This window comes from Dryobates pubescens, chromosome Z (assembly GCF_014839835.1).
Source record: "Dryobates pubescens isolate bDryPub1 chromosome Z, bDryPub1.pri, whole genome shotgun sequence".
In the NCBI taxonomy this organism is placed as follows: domain Eukaryota; kingdom Metazoa; phylum Chordata; class Aves; order Piciformes; family Picidae; genus Dryobates; species Dryobates pubescens.
The window spans coordinates 33,000,959-33,024,982 of record NC_071657.1 but is presented as its reverse complement, the minus strand read 5'-3'; the positions used below and the strand labels follow the sequence as shown (position 1 = coordinate 33,024,982).

General features: G+C 41.5%; 1 protein-coding gene across 2 annotated transcripts in view; it reads left to right on the top strand.

Annotated features, from left to right (window-relative positions):
• SEMA4D (semaphorin 4D) overlaps positions 1-24,024 on the top strand; it is a 108,589-nt gene that overhangs the window by 74,148 nt on the left and 10,417 nt on the right. The window contains exons 4-15 of one of the 2 annotated variants that reach the window (XM_054178775.1): positions 61-123; positions 3,228-3,326; positions 4,045-4,138; positions 5,436-5,549; positions 6,411-6,562; positions 9,483-9,658; positions 9,766-9,922; positions 10,778-11,000; positions 11,505-11,620; positions 14,187-14,359; positions 14,570-14,613; positions 18,619-18,825. In XM_054178775.1, coding sequence (XP_054034750.1) covers positions 61-123; positions 3,228-3,326; positions 4,045-4,138; positions 5,436-5,549; positions 6,411-6,562; positions 9,483-9,658; positions 9,766-9,922; positions 10,778-11,000; positions 11,505-11,620; positions 14,187-14,359; positions 14,570-14,613; positions 18,619-18,825 — 1,618 coding nt within the window. Of the gene's footprint in view, positions 1-60; positions 124-3,227; positions 3,327-4,044; positions 4,139-5,435; positions 5,550-6,410; positions 6,563-9,482; positions 9,659-9,765; positions 9,923-10,777; positions 11,001-11,504; positions 11,621-14,186; positions 14,360-14,569; positions 14,614-15,716; positions 17,525-18,618; positions 18,826-24,024 lie in introns of those variants that run through there. The other variant, XM_009901472.2, reaches the window with a different exon arrangement.

The following is a 24,024-nucleotide window of genomic DNA, read 5'->3' as shown; positions in this document are numbered from 1 at the left end:
GCATTGAATTTAAAGTGATTTGAATGTGCCTTTGTGTTGCTTGTTTTCTCCCCCACGTAGTTACACTGGAAAGTCACAGAAGATAAAAGGGCTAAATGCGCAGTCAAAGGCAAATCAGAACAGGTATGTACTTCTGTTGAACTTTGAGAAAGATATTACTTCTCTTGAAGTGAAAGGTGTAACGTTAAAAGGAGAAAGGCTCCAACTATTTGAAGTTAGAATTTTCAGCTAGTCACCTAATTTTTTTACCTTGAGCTTTAGAAACTTCCACAGGCTTAGTGGCTTTTGGTTGTTTGTTTGCTTGTTTTGTTTTAATTCTGAATTTCTTATTGATCGCTGGTGAATATTTGAAAATCTGAATACACCCTGATGTGTGCTTAATGTTACAAGTTTTTTCCATTAAAATGGTAAACCAGTATTAATTTTACTGAGGTAATTGATAGCAGGTGTGTTAGTTTGTTACTGCAATAATTGCTACATAGTATTTGATATTGCAAAATGGGTGACAATTTTGTTTGCTTTGCTTTAGGGTGTACCGTTTATTTGTTAGGCCAGTGGTGTTCCACCAGCACATTTTTCACTAACTACATGTATCCCTATTGTGCTGCTCAGCAGGTGTGCCCCTTGCAGCAGCACCTTGCTGATGTGACTGCTCAGACAACTCCTTGAAACCTGAGCAGTCTGATCTGCCAGCTCAGCAGTGCTGGCAGCTCAGACCTGGGCATCACTCAGTGTTTTTGGGAACCATGGACTGCTCACAACCACCAGTGTGCTGACTTCTGTGGTCAATTTCTATTTCTGTTGAGTTGGTTTACTTGATTGAGGTTATTGTCTTATGTAGTGCACTTCATTTAATGATACATCAAAGTGAAAGTTTGTTGGGCAAGGTCGATGGTCAGTCTTTTAGCACAGGTTTGTAGCTGGAAGTCTGCAAGCCCTGTAAATACAGAAATCAGTTTTGCTCTATACTTGTGAGGATTTGACATCAGCAACCCTGAACCTGCAGCCTCATTGGTTCACACTTAGAAAACCCCAGGAGCTACATTTAGAGCTGGCAAACTTTCTGCCTTTGTGGGGCTCGTGGAGGTGGGAGTGAGCATGCTCTCCCATGGCTCAGCTTTTGACTGACAACCATCAATGCATTATCCTAGCATAGGGTATGGTTATCTGCATCTTCAAGAGTGTTCTTTGTACTCCTTAGGTTCAGTTGGGGTTGCCAGTAATAATTGTTAGAAAAGGGCGATATAATTTTTCCTTTATTATAAACAATATGGCAATATTAATCAAAATATTAATAACCTTTATTAATATTAAAATTGCCACATGTATCAAAAGGTTCAATGTGTGGTTAGATATATTTACATGGGAATGTAGAGTATTTGGGCAACTATAACAATTTAAACCATTTTACGCAGTCCAAGAGGAAGTAACAGAAAGAGAATACCCCAGGAGCAAAATGGCGCTCAACCACAGCCGGCGGGGTGGAGAGTGAACAAGAACAGTTATGCCAAAGAGGCAGTTAATTAATTACTCACAGCTGGTTGTACCCAGGTAGGGAGTGCTGCCACTGTGTATTAGAGGCTTTGGGGCACTCTCATGTGCCAGGCACAGCAGGTTGCCGGCAGGAATGCCATGCGGTCATCAATGGCTGGTCTGGCTTCAGCAGATGGCAGGCTGGGGTGCTTGCTTTGTCCTGGGTGAATTGAGGCAAGGCAAAATCCTGGTGGCAAGGGGAAGCAGGTTTGGCTCTGACTCCTAAGCTCGTGGCTCCTCTCGTGGATTGCGGTACGTGTGCTCATGGCTATATCCCAGGCACTGGACCAGGCAACTCTAGGCTATGCAACTCGAGGCAGTTTTTAGCCAGAAAAGGTCCAAATGGGTTCAAGCATGCAAGGCTTGAGCAAGGCAAAGGCAAGGCAAAAGCAAGGCTAAGCAAGGCACAGGCAACTAGAAATCAGCCTGTATATTAAATCTTGCTCGAGATTGGACCAATAGGGCATGAAACCAGCACATAGTTACCCAATGGGAAGGGGTTCTGCTAGGCTGTGGCCAGAACACATGCCCATACCGTAGATACAGAGCTGTTTTCCAGACATGCATGGTCCTGTCCCCTTTGTTCCTCTTCCTGTGTTACCTGTCTTTCTGCAGGAAGGAGTGGGGAGAAGGGGACCATGCCTAAACACCTTAGTGTCTGTCTGGATTTGTGCTGGGGCTGTTTGGCCCTACCATGCTTGCTTTTTTTTTTTTTGTCATAACCTTTTACTAGTCACATTTATATTGTAGTTGTGATGTTCATGTAGTACAGTACTTTCAAAGAGTTAAGGTATTAAGCCACTACTGCTATTTCTTACACTAAAATGGGCAGTTCTCTTCCCCACCCATCACCACTGTGCTCCCTAGTGCCAGCAAAAAGCATTTATGCAGCTGTTTGAGGGTCTCATCTAGCAGAAAACTAGTTTTACTCTTTTCCACCCCCAGTTTTCTACCAAACTGAAGCAACTGTATAGCCACAGAAATACCTGGTTGGGCTTGTAAGAAGGAAGAGATAATACATATATACTTTCAGTAGTTTATGGAATAGTGCTGGTGTCTGCCTATGTAGCTGCAAGAATTAAGAGATGTTGCTGATAGTGGGTTTTCCCTCTGAGTGTTTAGGGTTGCTTTTCTTGGTTATTGTTTATGGTATTCTTTATTCAAGGCTTTGCTCAAATTCTTTGTTCTGTTTTAGAGCTAAAACAATTAGAAGCTTTCTTGGATGAAAGAGCAATTTGTAGCTTTTTAATGGTATTAGATGTTTTCTCCTAAGAAGCAACCATGACTATCACTGTTTTCATCTAGGCTTACAAAGAATGACAACATCTAAAACTTAGTCCGTGTTTAACTAGTTGTTCCTATCGGTCAGGTGACTTTGGAGTTAGTGCTTTTGTGGAACAACTTAAGAGGCACTCTGCAGAGTGTATGGTGCTTGGTCATGCTACTCTGATAGATATACTGAGGCAGCTGTGCACTACATACTTGGCTGTAGGAAATGAGATGCTGCAGGACTCAAGCTCCTAGAGACTGTAGTGAAATGGTGTCCCAGAAATGATTTTATCAACGAGCCTTACTGGTGTGACATAAGTAGCAGCAACAGATGAGCTGACAGCACACATCTTATTTGGATATTTCTGTTGGAATGTGGAAGCTTTGGTTTATCATACTGGTCCTTTTCTCATCCTGTGTTACAGACTGAGTGTCGCAATTATGTGCGCGTCTTGCAGCGGCTGAATGATACTTTTCTCTATGTGTGTGGAACTAACGCGTTTCAGCCGGCATGTGACTACCTGGTAAGAATGTACATGTGTTTTGACCTAGTAACAACTGTTACTTAAAAGAAGCTCATTTAAACAATGAGTTAATTGCCATTATGAAAGACAGTTGTAATTTCAGTGATGGTATATATAGCATTTGGGAGCATTTACATTATCCCAGAGCAACAATGAGTATGGGAGTAATCTGTAGTGTTCCTTTTTCAAAGCTTACTGAATTAGTAATTGATCTTGTTTAATTAAAGAGATTTACCTTTTCTTAGCTTTCATAATTATGTAATGTGCACCAGCATAAAAGTAACTGCTAAAATTGAAATTACATTCTTTGTGACTTCCATCTGCTATGGAATCTCCCTGAAATTTCTGACATTTCTGTCTCTGCTTGCCTCTGCTCCTGGCTTTGTCACAAATTCTTTCATATATCAATTAACTTTTCTGCTGTTCCTGCTGTCTGGGTTCTTTTTGGGTGCTCTTTCTTGAGGTCTGTCTGGATTTGGCTTTTTGTATTCCATTCTTTTCTGCTCCCACCCTCACAAATCACATTTCCTCTGTGTCTGCTGGACTTGGTAAGATTTTCTGAAAACGCGTGATCTTACCAAAAAGTATTTGTGATACCTGAAGCTGATGATATGGTCCATCATTTAGTGCTAATTTTTTCAGTCGCCTTTGTATGAGTCAAGTGATTGAAAGGAAGAGTTCTAACATTTTTGTGTGGTTTTCAACTTACCTTTTGCAGAACTTAATTTCATTTGAACTTGGAGGGAAAAATGAAGATGGTAAGGGCAGATGTCCATTTGATCCTGCTCAAAGCTACACATCTGTTATGGTTGGTGAGTTCAGACTTTATGTATCTCATTATTATGTATAAAAACATATAATCTTTTCTGCTGTCATTCTTCAGTTGCTTAGTATCAAAATGGTGGTTTACATCCATATTTTTTGCATCTTTACTGTTTATGTAGATAGGCATTAAAATACATAGTCAACCTCCGCATATTTCTTGAGACATTAAAACACTATTGTTTTGGAATTGACTTTTGAAACACTTAATTTTTAAACTACATTTTTGAGTGTTTAACCTATGTAGCCTTTGTAGATTCAGCTACTGTCACTTCAGAAAACACAACAATGTCCTGGGTTCAGCTAACGTAGGGTTGATTTTCACGCAGGGGGAAGGGCCACAGCCAGGATAGCCAAACCAGCCAATGGGATATTTGATACCATACTGACCTCATGCCCCATGTATAAATGGGGAGCTGGCCAGGGAAAGCACACACACAATTTGAGCAGGTGGAGCAAGTGGGGCAGGCAGTAGTGGTGAGTTCTGGGTGGTGAGCAGTTGTGTTTTATGTCTCTAGTTTTATGTATTATTTTATTAGTAGTATTGTCATTACTGTTGTTTCATCTGTCTTTGTACTGTTCCATTAAACTCTCCTTATCTCTACTTTTTTCTTCTTCCCCATCTCATGGGATAGAGTTGGAGGAGTGAGCAAGCATCCATGTGGTGCTTAGTTGCTGGCTGGGCCGAAACCTCATGACACAAGTAGAATTTTTTAGCTATCTTGAAGACATCTGTGAGAGAGAGTAGGGGAGTGAGGTATTTATTGCAGTTGTATTATCCCATGGTTAGACAGCACTGAATCTTGATCTGTTGAAACCAAAGTTCATGGTTGTACCCTAGTGTCAAAAGATCATAGAAGAGAAGCTCAAAATAACATGAAACAGGAAGTGAGAAAAAACACCATGTGCTCTTTCCTAAATTATTAATAGTTGAGTTTGAATAATGATGGCATAGCAAAAACTGCTGTAGCATTTCTGACAGGAAAAATGGTGGTTTGTGCATAAAATGTTGATTTACATGTTAAGTGCAAAAGTACAGCAAAAAGAATACTGGCTTTTACCAGTTTCTTGTGTGAAAGCAATAATAAACAAGTGTGTGGAAGTGTCAGACTTCAGAGTGGTCAGCAGAAACATAAACATAGAAGACATGTCTGGAATGATTTAGAGGAAATCCTTATTTAGCTTTCCTTGTGGGAAGTTTAAGCTTATGTAGTCTGAAATATTTATGTATCCTTTTTTGGTATCCAGTGCATAAGAAAGTCTAAACCATTTGGTTTTATGTTAAAGATGAGGAGCTTTATTCTGGTACTTCTTACAATTTCTTGGGAAGCGAACCTATCATTTCACGGCATTCTCACCAGAGTCCTCTGAGAACAGAGTATGCAATACCTTGGCTTAATGGTAAGTGGGCACAAGATCTGCCCAACCAAATGCTTTCTTCCTTTTACAGTGTCACAAAGAGTGTAAGTGTCTTACCTGGGACATTAGGCAGTTGTCTAATGTGTGCCAATCAGGAGCTTCTGTTTTGAAATTTCAGGATTTTTATCATCATTGGCAGTAAAACCAGCTACAAATCATTCAAGGTTCAGCCTGGCATTAGAGGCCTACAGTTTATGTTTTATCTACTTGTTCACCCTTGCAGTAATTCAGCATGAGTTAAGATACAGTAAGGAAGAGAATGGTTTTGGTCTCCTAATGGGTTTTCAAATTGAGCTGATGGTTGGTCCTCATGCTTTGAGTTCCTAAATTTAAAAATCTCTAAATTTTGTGAATGCTCACTGGGTTTTGGCATTCTGCTAAAAAATGCCAAAATCATGAAGTTAGCACATACTGAAAACTGCATTGTGTCCAAAAAAGTATAGGATACTGAGTTTTGTAATACATGTTGTAATGATACTGTCATTTTTTGTGTTTCAGCTAATAGCTGAAATGAAGGAGAGGCAGATACCTACCTCTTCTGGCCTATTAGAGAGCCACACTTGAGTGTGGACTGAAGTATGTTAAAATAATGAAATATTAGATCACAGAGATCTGTCAGGTATCTTGGTACTTTCACATAGGGTTTGTGGGTTCAGAATTTTTCTCTGCTTTTATAGAAATGCTATTGATTATGAAGAGCAAACTGTGTAGGCAGGTCAGTGATGGGAAAGCAGGAAAATGCATGCTGAGTTTTGAGCTGAAGAGAACTTCTAGAGAGGTTTCAAGGGAATCAAAATTAGTGGCCTCATATATAATTTAAAATTCTTCTCATTCTGTCTGTAGAGCCAAATTTTGTTTTTGCTGATGTAATAAGAGCAGAACAAAACAGCACAGATGGAGAAGATGACAAGATATACTTCTTTTTCACTGAGGTGTCTGTGGAGTATGAATTTGTTGGAAAACTGATGATTCCAAGAATTGCTAGAGTGTGCAAGGTGAGACAGTTCGGTTTACTTTTACTAATTCACTCTGTGTGTGTGTGTGTGTGTGTGTTAAAAAGCATTTATTATTGTAGAATTAGAATTTATTATTGTAGAGTAATAAACATTGTGGACTAATGAATGGTTGAACTTAGTGAATCTTCATGAATCATCAGTTTCAGTCAGTTCATCAGAACTGAGAAAGCATAATTGTTGCTTTAGGAACAAATGCTTGATATCATTTTGCGCAGTGTTTAAGTACATCTGAAAGTTATTCCCACCACTTGGTGGAAAAACCCGTCCACCACATAAGTCAGTAAAAGTGTCTCCCCTGTTTTTCCTTTTTATTATTTTTTTTTTTTAACAACTCTAAAGTACAACTTCCTGGGAAGAACTGACTTTGGGTGGGCTGGTAGAATATTTGTCAATTTACTTTCTGTTAGCTGTTTTTCACTGTGGCTGTGTCCACAGCAGAATAGCTCTTGACTGTGGTATAGCAGCTGGGAGTTCTATGAAGCTAGTAGAGCTGTGAGAGCTTCAAGGAAAATGATCACCGGCAACCTGATTCTGTCACACATGCTGTGTTTAAATCTCAGTGTGTTAGGCTGCTTTAAGTATGTACTCAGGAGTTTTGGTTAAAAAATCTTGCTGATGAAAGAGGTTTTTTTTCCAGTAAAAAATGTTGATTTAACGAACTTGTAAAGTGGAATGTATCAGTTCCCTGAGGACTTTTCCTCCCTGAGTGACAGGAAATGTACCTAATAATTTTGATGAGACTGAAATATTTTATTTTGACTTAGCTGTTTTATATTTCAATGTGGAAGTCAAAGCATCCATTGCAAGATAATGACCGTGAGATTTCCAGTAAACAAGCAGCTGGAAGCAGGTTTACATGGGACTTCTTACTATGTCCCACTGACAGCTAGTGCACCCATTAATGGGGCAGTATTGTGCAAAATGAGAGCTTATGGCTGCTGTTTGTTTGAAATAGGAATCAGTGACAAGTTGCAAATCTAAAAGCGTTTATACTTCGTTACTGGCATTGGATAATGAATGGGAAATACTAATAATGTTCAGCTATGCCCTGCTTTTTGAAAGAGCTACAGCTTGAGTACCAAATACTTTGAAAGATTTCTAGTCAATATATATTTACTTATTTAAGCCTTGATACTTGAAGTCCCTAATAAAAGTGGCAGCTGATTGCAGGATTAAGCCATTGCTGAATTTCTTCTATTGAAGTAATTAACATCAAGGAAGTTTAAGGGCACAGTGCAACATTAGTAAATACTCGTCATTTAGACGTCACAGAAAAAAACCATTATGTTACTTATTTCTCTGAAGGGACAGTACAATACTTCCTTGCTTACTTTACTTTCACAACTTTTTCCTGAGAGTGCATTGCCCATCTCAATATTTCAAGTGTTAATGAAGTACAGTCTTTTGTAGGTTTTATATCTCAATTTACCTTTGTGTTGGTAGAAGACATGCTGCATTTTTAGTTGAATCCAGCCAACATGGATTTAGGAAGGGCAGGTCCTGCCTCTCCAACCTGATCTCCTTCTATGATCAGGTGACCCGTCTGGTGGACATGGGGAGGCCTGTGGATGTGGTCTACCTGGACTTCAGCAAGGCCTTTGACACCTTCCCCCACAGTAAACTGCTGGCTAAGCTGTCAGCTCGTGGCTTGGACAGCAACACTCTGTGCTGGGTTAGGAACTGGCTGGAGGGCCGAGCCCAGAGAGTGGTGGTGAATGGTGCCACATCCAGCTGGCGGCCAGTCACCAGTGGCGTCCCCCAGGGATCAGTGCTGGGCCCCATCCTCTTTAACATCTTCATTGATGATCTGGATGAGGGGGTTGAGTCAGTCATCAGCAAATTTGCAGATGACACCAAGTTAGGAGCAGATGTTGGTCAGTTACAGGGTAGAAAGGCTCTGCAGAGGGACCTCGACCTACTGGACAGATGGGCAGAGCCCAATGGCATGGCATTTAACAAGTCCAAGTGCCGGGTGCTGCACTTTGGCCACGGCAACCCCATGCAGAGCTACAGGCTGGGGTCAGAGTGGCTGGAGAGCTGCCAAACAGAGAGGGACCTGGGGGTGCTGATTGACAGCCGCCTAAACATGAGCCATTAATGTGCCCAGGTGGCCAAGAGGGCCAATGGCATCCAGGCCTGCATTAGGAATAGTGTGGCCAGCAGGAGCAGGGAGGTCATTGTGCCCCTGTACTCTGCATTAGTTAGGCCACACCTTGAGTCCTGTGTCCAGTTCTGGGCCCCTCAGTTTAAGAAGGACATCGAGACACTTGAGCGTGTCCAGAGAAGGGCAACAAGGCTGGGGAGAGGCCTTGAGCACAAGCCCTATGAGGAGAGGCTGAGGGAGCTGGGATTGTTTAGCTCAGGGGTGACCTCATTGCCCTCTACAACTACCTGAAAGGTGGTTGTAGCCAGGAAGGGATTGGTCTCTTCTCCCAGGCAACCAGCACCAGAACAAGGGGACACAGTCTCAAGCTGCGCCAGGGGAGGTTTAGGCTGGAGGTGAGGAGAAGGTTCTTCACTGAGCGAGTTGTTCGTCATTGGAATGTGCTGCCCAGGGAGGTGGTGGAGTCACCGTCCCTGGAGGTGTTCAAAAGGAGATTGGACATGGCACTTGGTGCCATGGTCTAGTCATGAGGTCTCTCGAGACAGGTTGGACTTGATGATCCTTGGGGTCTCTTCCAACCTTAGTTATACTGTGATACTTGTGAACTAATTTTCCTGTGGCTTTTTTACTTTACTGTTGGTAAATATGTTAACTTTTATTGCTACTGCTGTAGATTAAGTGTTTGAAAATAGTAAAGCTCATTAATTTCATTCTTCATAGCTGTGGTTCTTTAATGCAAAAATGCTGCTGAGTTTCCTCACTAACACCCTTGTTTCTATTTTTTGATATCAAAAGAGGGACCAAGGAGGATTAAGGACCTTGCAGAAAAAGTGGACTTCCTTTCTCAAGGCCAGACTGATTTGTACCATCCCTGATAAGAATTTAATATTCAATATTATCAATGATGTTTTTATTCTCAAGTCTCCAACTCTGAAGGAACCAGTCATATATGGAGTCTTCACCCCGCAGCTGTAAGTGTAACCTTTCTCTATATTAAATACTTTTCATCTAAGTTGGTTTACTACAAGAAGCAATAATTAATCCTTTTTTTCTTTTTCCTCTCTTTCTGAACTTTCAGGAATAATGTGGGACTGTCAGCAGTGTGTGCATACAATCTGTCTACTGTAGAAGAGGTTTTCTCAAAAGGAAAGTATATGCAGAGTGCTACAGTAGAGCAATCTCATACAAAGTGGGTACGGTACAATGGGGAAGTTCCTCATCCTCGACCTGGTGCAGTAAGTTTCTTTAATCTTGGATCTAATGGCTAGTCATTGTTTCAGTGCTTAGGAGTAAAGGAAACAGACAATACTAGATAACCTACTAAAGATTAATTTTACTCTGCCCTAATCTGGATAGTTCTTGTTGTAAAGATTTTATAGAAGAACACTCTAGTGAATTATTCTGAACTTTGTGTTTAGGAATCAAAGTGGAATTTTTGATTTATAATTGAGTTATTTGCTGGTTTTGTATTTTCATTTCATTGTCATGATATTAATTTTCTATCAGTGAAGTAGATGTCAGTATGCACAAGGCAATATGAAATATTTTTCAGTTCAGATGAAGAGAAGTGCAGCAATCATGGCATTGTCTCAGTAGATTCATCAGGTTTATACCTGGAAGGTCTCTGTGCCCATGGCAGGGGGGCTGTGACTAGATGATCTCTGAGGTTCCTTCCAAGCCAAACCATTCAATAATTCTATGATCCCCTGGAGTGCAAACTAAAATGTTCATAGTGCAGGGTCTCTTTCACACTTTTCTCTATTAGTCATGTTTCTGCAGTCATCTTGTTGCTGTTGCTGGATGAGGTAACAGTTGAAAAGATGTTAAGGGCATGACAGTCCAGGAAGACTGTTTTTCCTAGAATGTAATTTGGGCCCAAAAAAAGGTAGTCCAAAACTCACAGATTAGTACATCACAGAAGTCCAAGTGCCGCAAGACCTGAGGGAGGTTCCTTGATAGAATGAGTATAATGTAAAGGTGTGCTCACAGGCCATAATGCAGAAAATAAAATGCATATAGGTGATGTTAATTCTCTCTCGTTTGTGTGAGTGAGTGGTGTAATCTCTTTTGTTTGTTTCTTCCCCCGCTAGTGTATAAACAGTGAAGCCAGAGCCTCAAACTATTTGAGTTCCCTGAATTTACCAGACAAAACATTGCAGTTTGTTAAAGATCATCCTTTAATGGATGACTCAGTGACTCCAGTGGGAGACAGACCCCGACTAGTAAAACGAGATGTGAAGTATACTCAGATTGTAGTAGACAGAGTCAGAGCACTCAATGGGACCATATATGATGTTATGTTCATCAGCACGGGTGAGTTACACAGAACTTTTTTTTCCTTAAGGCACTGATTCTTTGGGCTGAAGTATGTTCTAACAAACTCTTGCGATTTCCACATTTCAGTGATACCAGCTGCTGTTTTCATTTAAAATGAAAGGCCAGGATTATTAAGTGGAGAACCTTAAATGCGTTGAAAAAGTATTGCAGGAGAAATTCCCTAAGCTGTAATGGGTGCAGCAAAACCCCACAAAATATTCCCTAAGTGGTCATTACTTGTCTGTTGGAACAGGTTGGACTTGATGATCCCTGGGGTCTCTTCCAACCTTAGTTACTGTGATACTGTGATACTGTGATACTGTGATTTCTTGCTCAGAGCTCCTTGATGGCAAGCTTAATGGTTGCCTTTGACACAGAGCTGTGTGAAGTCTTCAGATGAGCAGCCAGCAGATTATTGAGACAATTTATAGCAATTCGCCATTTTTTACCTTCTTTTCTATTTCAAGAATCTTACTTAAATATGTTGCTTTCTTCATTCAGATAGAGGAGCCTTGCACAAAGCCATCAGTTATGAAAATGGGATGCATATCATTGAGGAGACACAGCTTTTTCCAAATTTTGAGCCAGTCCAAACTCTCTTACTTTCATCCAAAAAAGTAAGTGCTATAAACATCACAGTATTAGACTCATTTTGTTCTCTCACGGAGCATTCTAGTACCACTTTGCAGGGACAAAAGAGGACTGTCACTGTGCACAGAGCCAGCTGCTGTGCCATGTATTGCCTGCTGCATTTCGGTTCATTTGCTAGGTGGCAAGCTACTGAAGGTATTGGGAAGGTGAGGGTAGCTCTGGTCTTCACTGCAGGTCTTCGCTTGGATTCCATGTGCTGCAGCTACAGCTGTAAGGTGTTTGAAGAGACCAAATTCCAGGTTAGGAGTCGTGTAAAAATCCTGACCCCTTGTGGACATTGCAAATCCGTGAGGAAAAAGCCCTTGGTGGTGTATCTGTTCAGAGGAAGGACACCTCAGAAAACACTCTTGTCAAGTAGAGACACCAACAATTCTGCAACTAATTGGTTTCTGCTGTCTGAAATCTCACCAGCTCCTGCATGCTGGATGTACTGTGGGAACAGTCATGTTGGTGTGGCTAGGACTGAGGATCTCTGGTGATGCTCCATCTGCCCAGCAGGGCACAGGCTGGGGCTCCAGCCAAGGGATGCAAGACTTGCCGCAGGCTCCAAACCCAGAAGTTGTTCTGCACTATTAAACAGTCACTTGGTTTAGTCCTGGAGTGGTTCTCCAGGTTCTGTGACAGTGGAAGGGTAATCATTTACTCAGCCCTGTGGATCTGTGAATGTCTATGAAATTATTACAGTGGCTTGTAGAATCAAACCCCTCAACTAGTGAAGCTTCAGAGTTTCTTAAGGAAACAACGACTGTTTTGGCATATCTGGTAGTAGTATTGGCATTCCATAGCTACTCAGTGATGTGTAAGTGCTCTGTAGCTAGAGATCTAGGAATACTGCCAAAATATCTTAGAAACAGCTTTTATTTTTGTGTGATATTAATAAAACTTCATATGCCAATGTGGTCAACTCAGTTGAAGAAAGAGTTATGCTGTAATTCTTTGAAGCTCATCTTGTGCACTTTTTTCTTTCCATGCTTACAGTAGAAAGAAGCCTTGAAGATAGAGTATACTTTTGACAAACAAAAACCAGTGATTAAAAACTTCCATGCTCAGATTTCAGAGATGTTTGTAGTATTTTTGTATGATGCATTACACTAGCAACTTCCCATGTGTTATGTGTGTGTGTTGTATGTGTGTATATAACTGCTATTTTTTTCTGCTTTATCTGCAAAGAAAACTTCAAATGCCTTGCTTTAACAGGTTTCAGCATTTGCCCAGTAATAGAAGATAATGGTAGCCAGCTCTCCTAATAAAAATGCTAATGTCCATTCTTCTAATTGTGGGTTCATTCATACACTGCCCTGTTAGTTGTCTAATTAAGACTGTTTCTGATGTCAAGATCAAAAGTCTTGCACCACAAATATGAGGTCTTTGGAGAATGTTTCTCAACTAGAAGTCTTTCTTGGCAGTCTGCCTGTTACTTTGTGGCCAAGTTCATTCTTCAGGAGTCATGCTGTCTCACTGCAGACATGACCCCTAAGTACATGTCTGCAAGCTGAGATCCATGTGGCTGTAGTACAGGAAGAACCACTCTGTGCTTGGATCTGTCTCTTTGGCCTTGACAGCTGTGGTAGGTTGCTGATACATTTATTTGGTTTTCTGCTCAGGATGAGGCCAACCTGCATCCAAGATGGGGTGTGCTGTTCAGCTTTGTATGCACAGCCTCTCAAAAGGACTAGAGGGTCAGTCACATGCAATTTTTTGGGTTGCAGCACAGGCCCCTTTCTTGAGCCTTTGCATAATAATGTAAAAATTCACTGTGTGCCTTTAGACATTGGTTTCCTTCTGCTTTGAAACAGGTGAGTGAAATAAGGCAGCTGCCTGCCTTTTATAAGAAGGATGTTTGAGGTGAATGTGGTCTTTTTCCTGCCATGCTCAAAGTAAGAATTGTTTAGGATCCCAAGCAACAGTGGGTCAAACAGCCATTTGTGTTTATAGCCCACTCTTGCTAGGTGTCATGCCAGTGCCATTTCTTTTGAATACTATCCAGTGCTTCTCCTTTGAGTGACAAGTAGGCAGCTGCTTTTGACTCTTGTAAGGCTGGTGGTCATTCAGGTTCAGAGTCCCTGCTAGGTAAAGAGCTTGAAGGCATCAGGGCTACTTTGAGTCAACCAGGAGCAGATTCTATATATGGCAAGCCTTGCCTGTTCTGGCTTGCGTGTGCCTGCTGCAGTCCTGTCATCAGCACAGGCTTGCCTTGCCTTGTACAAAGATTGTCAGTGGATTTGTATTTGTGGAATGAGCCATAGTTAGAATTGGTTAATTTCCATTCTCATAAACTGCATCTATTTCAGGGTTTTGTTCTTCTCTCATTTTGCACTTTCAGCATTGCTGGATATTGTCAGGATGTATTTCCTTTCCTTTCTAGAAATGAAAGCTAATCAAAATGCTTATTCCCCATATGCTCCAGTTTTTGCAGACGTGTCTGTATGTATACAACTATTTGTTTTCAATTTTTGAATGTTGTGGATTGTATTGTACAGATCTCAGAAAGTGATTGGCTGTTTTCTGTTTGGTTTTTTTTTTTGTTTTTAGGGCAGAAGATACCTCTATGCTGGTTCAAATTCTGGTGTGGTTCAGTCTCCCCTGGCATTCTGTGACAAGTACGCCACTTGTGTTGACTGTGTTTTAGCAAGGGATCCTTATTGTGCTTGGAAACCCCTTGAAGCTTCCTGCATTGATATTTTTAAAGAAAGTGAAACTGAAAGGTAATGGTACCCTTTGATTACCGCACAGTTACAGCCAGTATTGCATCAGTCGTGCCCCCTACAGACTTTTTAACTGAATGCTTTCAAATGTGGACTTTTTCCTATCCATCTCTGTCTGCTTGTGCAATTTAGCTAAGATGAACTTTACCTAGTATGAGAAGATGGGCAGCCTGTAGGAAGTAGTTGTAATACTTGGACTTCCTTTTACAGAACCTGGATTCAGAACATAGGTGGAGATGCATCTTCTTGTTCTGGTGAGTAAAACCTTGAAGAGCAATTTCACATGTTTAGGTGGAGTAGTGAAATAGTTTGCTTTGGCTTGGTTTTTGCAATTATCTGGACATTCATCTTTATTTTAAAAGGTATGAGATACTGCTTTTGAAGCATCTGTACAGCTTGCATGTTGTCTTAAAATGTCTGTTTGTGTACATTTCAGTGTGCAGTGCACAAACCCCTGAAATGAACAGGGGCACCTCAGCAGCCCTGAACAGGGAATGAATGCAATATTTACCATAAGTACTTACAGTGCAGAGGCCTCTGTCTGTGATACAGCATTTGACAGTCTACTGTGAGCCTAGTTAAGGGTGTGGTTATTGCTGCCGGATCAGGTGAAGTGATCCTAATAATGCTGGGTTTATGGTGAGAAGGGGACTCAGAACATGATACAGAGCAGCTGAAGTGCCCTCCATAGTGCTTTAAGGCAAGTAACCACAAATCCTTTCTTTATAGTATGTGCTGCTGCCACCAGATCAAGGATTTCCTAAAGAACAGTTGTATTAGAGGAGATTTGTATTGCAGTAAACAAACCTCTTAGGAGCTTGATTTACTTTGTTTTTATTTCTAATCCAAGCATGACATGGACCACCGTGAGAGTTTTGCATGTTGGTTTTTTTGCCAATTTCTAGTGCTGCATTGAGTGTGACATAAGTGCTGATATTTCTTAGGAAGGTGTTTAGGTTGAGTGACAGCAGTTGTTCAATTTATACACATTTTGTCATTGCTGAGTTACTTAAAATAGATAGTTACATATAAAGTGGTACTATATTCAGCATTTTTTTCTCCAAACAAAGACTTGTCTCAGATGCACTCTGGTTGACAGCCAACAAGGTCTCTTCTTGATCTAGGAGTGGAGACTGTCTTAGAGTTTAAGGTGCCCTATCTTTTCGTCTGTTGTGATATCCTGCACGCAGCTGTAGCTTGGTTATTTGCCTGAGATTTTTGCATGCTATTGTCTTGGCCTTGGTAATCTGAATGCCATTGTCTTCACTTTTCCTTTAAGACCATAGCACAGTCTTGTGAAACTGTACAGATCAGAGCAGATGGGAATCATTGCTGATCATTTATTTTGATGTTCCAGATAAAGTAAGCGAGAACTCCCTGCAGCACACTTTCAAGCATGGGAGCACAGCAGAGCTCAAGTGTTCTCAAAAGTCCAATCTGGCACAGGTAGTTTGGAAGTTCAAAGATGATGTGTTGAGAGTGGAGAGTCCCAAGTACCGTCTGCTGGAAAAGGCACTGCTCATCTTCAATTTATCAGAAGGAGACAGTGGTGTTTATCAATGCTTGTCAGAAGAAAAAGTGAAGAATAAGAAATTCTCTCAAGTGCTGGCCAAACATGTTTTGGAACTGAAAAAGATCCAGCATACCACGGTGGGGCCCACTGCAGCAGCTGCATCAACAGAAGGTAATAGTGATGAGCCAAAAGTGTCAGCAGTGTCAACCGAGGGGTCTACTGCTCACACCTCAACTACTCATGTGGTACCGGTAACGACAGCAAAGATAGTAACAAAGCCCGTTGGCTCTGTCCTGACAAGTGCAGCCTCTAACACAGAGCTTTTCAATTCAATCCCTGACGCGGTCCCAGAAAAGACGATGTTCCTCAAGGCAAATGACAACTTCCTGTTGATGTTCCTCTTCCTCTTCTTTTTTATTCTTTTCTTGTGCCTGCTCTCCTACAACTGTTACAAAGGGTACTTGCCAGGGCAGTGCTTGAAATTTCGCTCTGTCATGCTGCTTGGTAAGAAGAAAACAAAGTCAGAATTTTCTGATTGCGAGCAAAGCGTGAAGGAGACGCTGGTGGAGCAGGGCAGTGTCAGCCACCAGAGCGGGGAGCAGCCAAAGCCGGCACATGACACCGGCTATGAGACTGAGCCTGACTGCGGGAACAGCCAGCTGCAGTCTGCAGATTTGCAGGCATCCCGAGAGGCCAAGGACAAGCCCTTTGATGTCAAGTGTGAGCTCAAGTATGCCGACTCAGACGCAGAGGGGGACTGAAGGACCCAATCATCCGTTTCAGTGGTGAAAATCAGCTGTGGTCCTGTGGCTAGCTAATTGAGCACAGAGACGGTGTGTGTGACAGCTGAGCCATAGTGGGGATACATGCTTATGCTGTACAGCAAGCCAATTTGCATTCAGATCTCGCAAGATGAGAGAAGTGGTGTTCTTGTCTGCAGACCATAGCATCTTGTGTTTTCTGTCTTTTTGTTTTTCTTTTTAAATGGCCAGTTTCAGATACCCAATCGTTTGTTCCAGATTTTCCCCTCACCAAGCGCTTCACTTTAGCAGTTACCTGCTTGTTCTTCAGCCCTGTTCTTCCATACAATAAGAGTATCTTTATAATTCAGTTGGCTTTAAAAAGTACTTCAGTCTACACATATTTTTAGCTGCCATTAAAAAAAAAAATAAATACCTAGTTTCATTTTAATTCCAAATTGGAAATTAAGTTTAGTTTATCAGATTGGTAAATTATAGACTTTTGTCCAGACAGGACATTTTTTTTCCCCCCTTTGCTTCTAGTGATTAGTTTTATGCTTTGTGTTTGGAACACTAGGTCTCTTTAGTTGGCTGTAGTTAATTTTTTTTAACTGCTTTTTTAAGCAAGATTTTGAGGTATAATGGGGATAGCATTGGCTTGATTTGTGTAAGACTTCTCAGGGATAATCTTGTGTAAAGGTATTTTTTCTTTGCTGCTTTCTAGAACTTTAGGTACAACAGTATCAGTACAAAACATGGAGTAACTGGGGAAGGAGGAGGAAATAATAATGCTTTTCTTTTTTTTCCACCTTTTTTTTTGTTGGCCGCCTTTTTTGTTGTTGTTTTGTTTGGTTTCCTCCCACTGAGCAGCAAACTGGACATAGTCATATTCTATTTTCTGTACAAAACAGGATTTTTTAGTTTTCTTTCTGTGTTTCGTTTGTTTTGTCCAACGAAACAGTACAGGCAAGCAACTGTCAGCAGTCACATGGAGAGAAGTTTTCTGCACTGTGGAGACAAAACAGGAATCAAGAAGAATGAACTACAGTACTTCAGCTAGTGCTTCATTGGAATGGACTGTTAGGATACAGCCTGATGAGGAAAAACTTGCCTTTAATTGTGTTTTTCTTTCAGTTCAGAAATAATTCAGCTTCTTTTTGTGACAAGTCTTTGCAGTGTCACCCTTTCTGGATGACAATTTCCAATCTCCTATGCAACTGGAGACTGAAACTGGAGCTGCTCAAACAATCAGTTGTTTGAACTGTTCATGTGAATCATGGCTGCAAACGTGAAAATGTGCATTTGTTCTCAGCTTGGTTCACAGCAGCACTGTTTGTCTGTAAAAGCATTGTGTGCGGTACAGTCTGGAAGAGTTGTTCCTCTCACTGCATCTTTCTGTAATTATTGCTAGGAGTAGAATACATTTTAACAGTAAATAGCAGTACGCCTGGGCTGCTTCTCTGTTGGACTTTCACACAAACATAATTTAGACCATCTTAGTGTAAACAGTTTATATTTTATAAGATTCAGTTTGGTTTTATTTTTCTATTTTTAATTATGTACATATAACAGAATAAATATTAAAATAAATTGTATTAAAACCTGACTTTCTTGAACTCAACACAGTTCCACCACTTTCCATATTGCAAGCACTAATGTTCCTTGTGGTTTGCTTAAGGGAGGGAAGCAAAAACTTTTGTAGTGCATTTGAAGCAGATTCTCTCCTCAGCTCTAGTTGAATGAGTTGTAACTCGTGAGAGAGGGGTTGGAAGGGTGGAAAAACAAATATGGGTGAAGGAAGAAAGTGCTCTTGTCTAGGGGTGTAAGGACACTTCCTCTTATAACCCTTCTAAAATTCATTTGTTTTTTTGCATTGTTTCTTCAGTGTGTGATGTATTTCTTACAACTTTTTTCCTTAGTACCCTCTTTTTTTTCTTTCTCTTTTTTTTTTTTTTCTCTTTTTTTTTTTTCCTCTCTTTTCTTTTCTGTCCTCTTCTGTCACACAGCCTCATCTCCTATAACTTTCCCTCCTACTGGTACCTCCTTTTTCTCCTGTGTGAGAAGTGATTCACCTCCTTCACCCACCAGTACCCAGCCTGATGTTTGGTCTAGCACAGACCCTGTAAAGGTCATGTTGTTGCCACCTTTCCTAAGTGACCAGGCACAGTATGTTACTGTCGGGGGACCCTTTCGCCTCTTCTGCCAAGCCATAGGTAAGTGGGAAGACCACAGAATAAGCTGCTATTTTCTGCATTAAATACCTATGTATGTTGTCACATACTGCATATGGTGTATTTTTTGGATACTTAATAAGAAAGACCATTTCAAGATGGTCAGTGTACTGTTACCAAAAATCTGGCACTGCAAATGCTGCATGGTAAAGTGCAGGCTCTGACTCGCAGCCTGCATTAGTATCTAAATTGATTTTAATAGGATCACTTGCACGCTGAGTCACTGGATCATGATGGGATGTGGATGTTTAGCAGGTAAGTGTTTTTGCTGTCATTATGTATGCAGTTGTTGAAAAATCTGCTTCACTGAATTTGGTGTTCTTTTTCTGGACCAGGTCAGTTGCTCCTTTTTCCTCTTATTTGAAATGGTAAAGTACTTAGAGTAATGACAACTTCCATTTAATGAAGAATACATTAAAGTTGTACAGAAGGAGAAACCTATTTTTTCTGTAGAAGTGCAACATCTGATGTATCAGATTTTGCTTGGATAGCAATTGTTTGTTTAAGTGAGATTTCATAAACAGGTCTTAAAATGTAACTTTATTTCTTGAGAGAGATTAGAGATGGGGGTTGATTTGTAGAAGTAGCATTGTTTCATACTGGTCTGTAGAATCAGACCAAAATGCAAAGATCTTTTTCCAGGTAGGCCTAATAGGCATGATTAGTATTCCTGTGGCTAAAAGTTAAAACAGCAGGATCGTGGTTCTTTCATCAAATAGAACTAGAGCGTCATTGAGGTTGGAAAAGACCTTTCAGCAATAATTTGTTCACTGTTGCTGTAGACAGTTGAGAAACTTGCTTTCTGACATGGAAAAAGAAGGAGTAATGATTGTACTGCAGACCTGGAATTTATTTTAAAGTCCGCCCCCTTTGTTTTTTTTGTCCAGCGATGTTGGGGTTTTTTTAACATGATACTCGTGTGCATATCTCAACAAAACGTCAATAACTGTAATGGCCTTGGCAGTGAACATAGAAAGAGCAGTGTCCTAAAGTCAGCCTGTGGAGTGCACTCCTGAGGAGGGAGGGACAAATAGAGGAAGAAACTCTGTAACAAGAATCAACAGATGGAAGAGATGCAGTGGGCCAGATGAGCCAGCTGTGGATATGTTTCTGACTTGTCTTGGAAAGCAGTGAGGGACTGGGCTTTGTGTGTGTGTCAATAAGGTTGGAAAAGACCTCAGAGATCATCAAGGCCAACCTATCACCCAACACCTCATGACTAACTAAACCATGGCACCCAAGTGCCAATCCCTTTTTGAACACCTCCAGGGATGGTGACTCCACCACCTCCCTGGGCAGCCCATTCCAATGGCAAATAACTCTCTGTGAAGAACTTTCTCCTCACCTCAAGCCTAAACCTCCCCTGGCGCAGCTTGTGACTGTGTCCCCTTGTTCTGGTGCTGGTTGCCCGGGAGAAGAGAACAACCCCCACCTGGCTACAACCTCCCTTCAGGTAGTTGTAGAGAGCAAGAAGGTCTCCCTGAGCCTCCTCTTCTTCAAGCTAAACAATCCCAGCTCCCTCAGCCTCTCCTCGTAGGGCTTGTGCTCAAGGCCTCTCCCCAGCCTTGTTGCCCTTCTCTGGACACGTTCAAGTGTGATACGGACTGGGATGTCATTGGCCTTCTTGGCCATATGGGCACATTGCAGGCTCATGTTCGGCCTACTATCAACCAGTACCTCCAGGTCCCTTTCTGCCTGGCTGATTTCCAACTTGTGGTAGGTTGAGAGAGGGCTTAGCTCTCCCTCCTCCACAGAGTAAGAAACCACAGCTAACTCAGTCGAAGAGCAAAAGCTATATATTTACAAGCATATATGGAAAGCAGGTTATATATAACACAATATATACAGGTATTTACAATATATACACAGAAATACACAGCAAAGACAGATAACACAACAAAAATCCCTCCCCGACGGAGGGATCCCCTCCTTGTAACCCCCTCTCTCCCCCGCTACCTCCCTTTTTCTCCAAAAAGGGGTTAGAGAGAGAGAAAGGCAAGTTACTAAGGAAAAGAGTTGTTAGTAAGCTTCAAAAGCCCATGCAGGATTAGTGTTTGCTTATCTGAAGGCCAACTCCAGCAGTTCGCAGAGAGAGCAGGCAGGGAGAACAGGCTGATCACCCAAACTCCCCCAACTCCCCAAGCCGAACTGAACTGAGGAAAAAAAAATTAACTGCTTCACAATCTAAAGCTGCATTTTTGTCTATCAACCAATGAAATTTGTTTAGAATATCAGAATGTTTTGGTTCTAGTACCAAAAACATTAGCCCGTGTGTTCCAGCAGTGTTTGTTCTTAAAGGCACAGCCTCAAACGACCACACAACTACTCTGACCCCAGCCTGTAGCACTGCATGGGGTTGTTGTGACGAAAGTGCAGCACCCGGCACTTGGACTTGTTGAATGCCATCATGATGGACTCTGCCCATCTGTCCAGCCTTGTAACTGGCTCATTTTAATGTTAACATAAAGTGGGTATAGCACAAGCAGCCACTTTGCACAACAGTTTTTCCTGGAAATCAGTGTTTCAAGAAGGGAGTGGTCCTGGCTTTCTTGAAGAGGAAGGAATACATCTGTAGCTAACTGCTGTAACAAAATGTATTTTTATATATTTGGGCAGTGGTATCTTCAGACACTGCTGTAACTTATTTACAAAGTATATTTACAGGTTCTGTTATTTGTTTGTGGGTATTACATTCCACAGTTAAGCAGAAGACAGTTAAGCAATGTAAACACAGCTCTGAGAATTTCCAATACAGTGACTTAAACTGCTGCTAAAGGTGCTGTGATCTATGGCTTCCCACAAGGGGGATTCTGAAACCATCCGGGTACTCGCGGCTTGCTTCTTTGTCTGCTGTCTTCCCAGATGCTGTACCTATATATAATTCAAGTGGCTCTTGGCTCGGAGGGGGCTAAAGGGCCTATCTCCTCTTGTGCCCAGTTCACAGTGGAGCTTTCCCTTGGCTCAGAGAAGGTTAAGGGCCTCTCCTATGTGCTCTGTTGCCTTCCCTTGGCTTGTGTGGGATTTGTCTCTCTCAGGGCTTTTCCCCTTTCTGCCTCTGGCACAGGGCTCTCAGGGTGTCCAGGTGCAAGGCTCAGCTCTGGTTTGCCTGCTAGGACAAGCTCTTCAGCTGCAACTCCACCAGCATTTGGCTCTTGTTGCTCTCTGGGTGAGAAAAAGGCAAATCTGCTTTAAATACTGTCCCAAGACAATGAATGCCCTTTGGTAACAGAGAAACCTGATAGCTGAACCTACAAGATGGGGCATATCCAAACACAGCCAGGGGCACACGCAGTTCACAGCTGTGTTAGAAGGTTAGTTACACGTGCTACACATTTATCTGGGCCATCTGGACCCCCGGAAGTGTCCATGTTTGCACATTCTCAGTTGCTTAATCCATTGGGTTTGCATGTTTCGGGGCTTGTTTCTTCAGGACAACTGCCTACCAGTTTCTCTGTCTTTCCTGAAGAGTCTCACATCTTCATGTTTCTCTGTTTGCTAGGTGTGCAGTGAGAAATGCTAGGTTGCCCATACTCTTTCTCAAATAGAACTCTTTCTTTCCTGTTACAGAATTTTAAATCCCTTTAAAGATATTTGAGGCAGGCTTCAAATAAATAGAACAAAATGCTCTACCATCTGGTGTGGGTGAGAGGCACAGTATTGATGATGCATGCACCAGCTTTGTCATTTTCTGGTGTGCTCTGTTGAATTTAGATATAGTAGAAAAAAGGTTTTCTCTAGCAGTTTTACTTCTGCTTAAAGATGTGCTGACACTTCCTCCCCCACCTGTAGTGTGTCCTTGACCTCAGCTTCATGGATGAGTGACATACTAGTATATCCTGAGTATGCTGAGCAACAATTTAAATACATTTATAATCAGAAACAAACTGCCATACTTTATATGTTCTTTCAGAGCAATTCAGACTTAGAGTTAAGAATTCTAACCTCCTACTTCTGTTCATCTGAAGCTGGAGATTACAGAATGATTTCCATCTCATTAAAATAACCTTGGGAGTGTGAACTATGTTCTGCAAATTTCAGCAATATACTTTAAAGGAAGTTTTTGTTTTGTGGAGCTATTGAGATGGGTATCTGATAGCACCTGTGTACAATGCCTATTCCCTGTCATCACATTATTTTAATGGGAGTGCAAGAGAGCTTCCCATATCTGCACGGCAAAAGACCCTTCACTTGCAAGAATCAGAATCACAGGTGCTCTCAGTGTTTTTGCTGAAACTTGAGGGTACTCTAAGAGGTGTGTGGAAAGGGGGGAGAGATACAAGGCAGTGTACTTAACCAAGTGCTGCTGCTGACCAAGTAAAACTCTAGATAAAGTGCCTGCAGAGTGAGTTGAAACCAGACTGTGCCCAAGTCTATGTCCAGATGTCTGAGAGTTGACTGTACTGGTGTCACCAGGCACTTCTCATCAGTGACGCTCTGAAGTCCCTACACCCCAAGGTGTCTCTGATTCACTTCTGGGAAGAAGAGCTCATATCTCTGGTGTTGTCTTACTTATGTAAATGAGTAAAATTCCTCTCAGGAAGTGGCTTTGTAAGTCATTTGTGGGTGAGGTTCTATATTTTCATCACTCATGATGCCCTGGAGTAGCCTGGCTGGTTGACCTGGTAGAATGCATTAAGAGCTTAGTCAGGAGAGGCACAGAGGTGTGCAGCACCCAGGGCAAAATGAATCTGTGTGGAGGGGTTTTTTAGGCATAAAAACCACAGTGTTTAAAGTACTGTATGTCAGTGTCTTAACGTGTGTTTGCTTCAGTTGTTACTTTGTTCTACTCCTACAAGAACATAGATCTCAAGCAACAATTTTCCATGGACATAGACTTGTGTTGCAGTTTTCAAGCTTTATTTTTTATTTCTCCTTTGCATTTTGTGACTTGATGCATAGAATAATCCCCAGAACATCTCCTCTTCTTGCCTTTGTTAGTGAGTGTTTCTTGAAAATGGTGTCTGTGGACAGATGCAGCCACCCCCCAGTTAAATCCACTGCACAAATACGTTAAAACTTTCTAGAGTATTGTACATTTTCATGTCGTGCCTTTTGAGATCTACATGGCAATGACTTGTTGACACAATATCCTTGACTTCAATCAATACGGTTGCTTAGTAACCTGTGGTTATCTTTGTCCTTTTACAAGTATGCTAAGCTCGTACCTTGTGAAACAGTTCT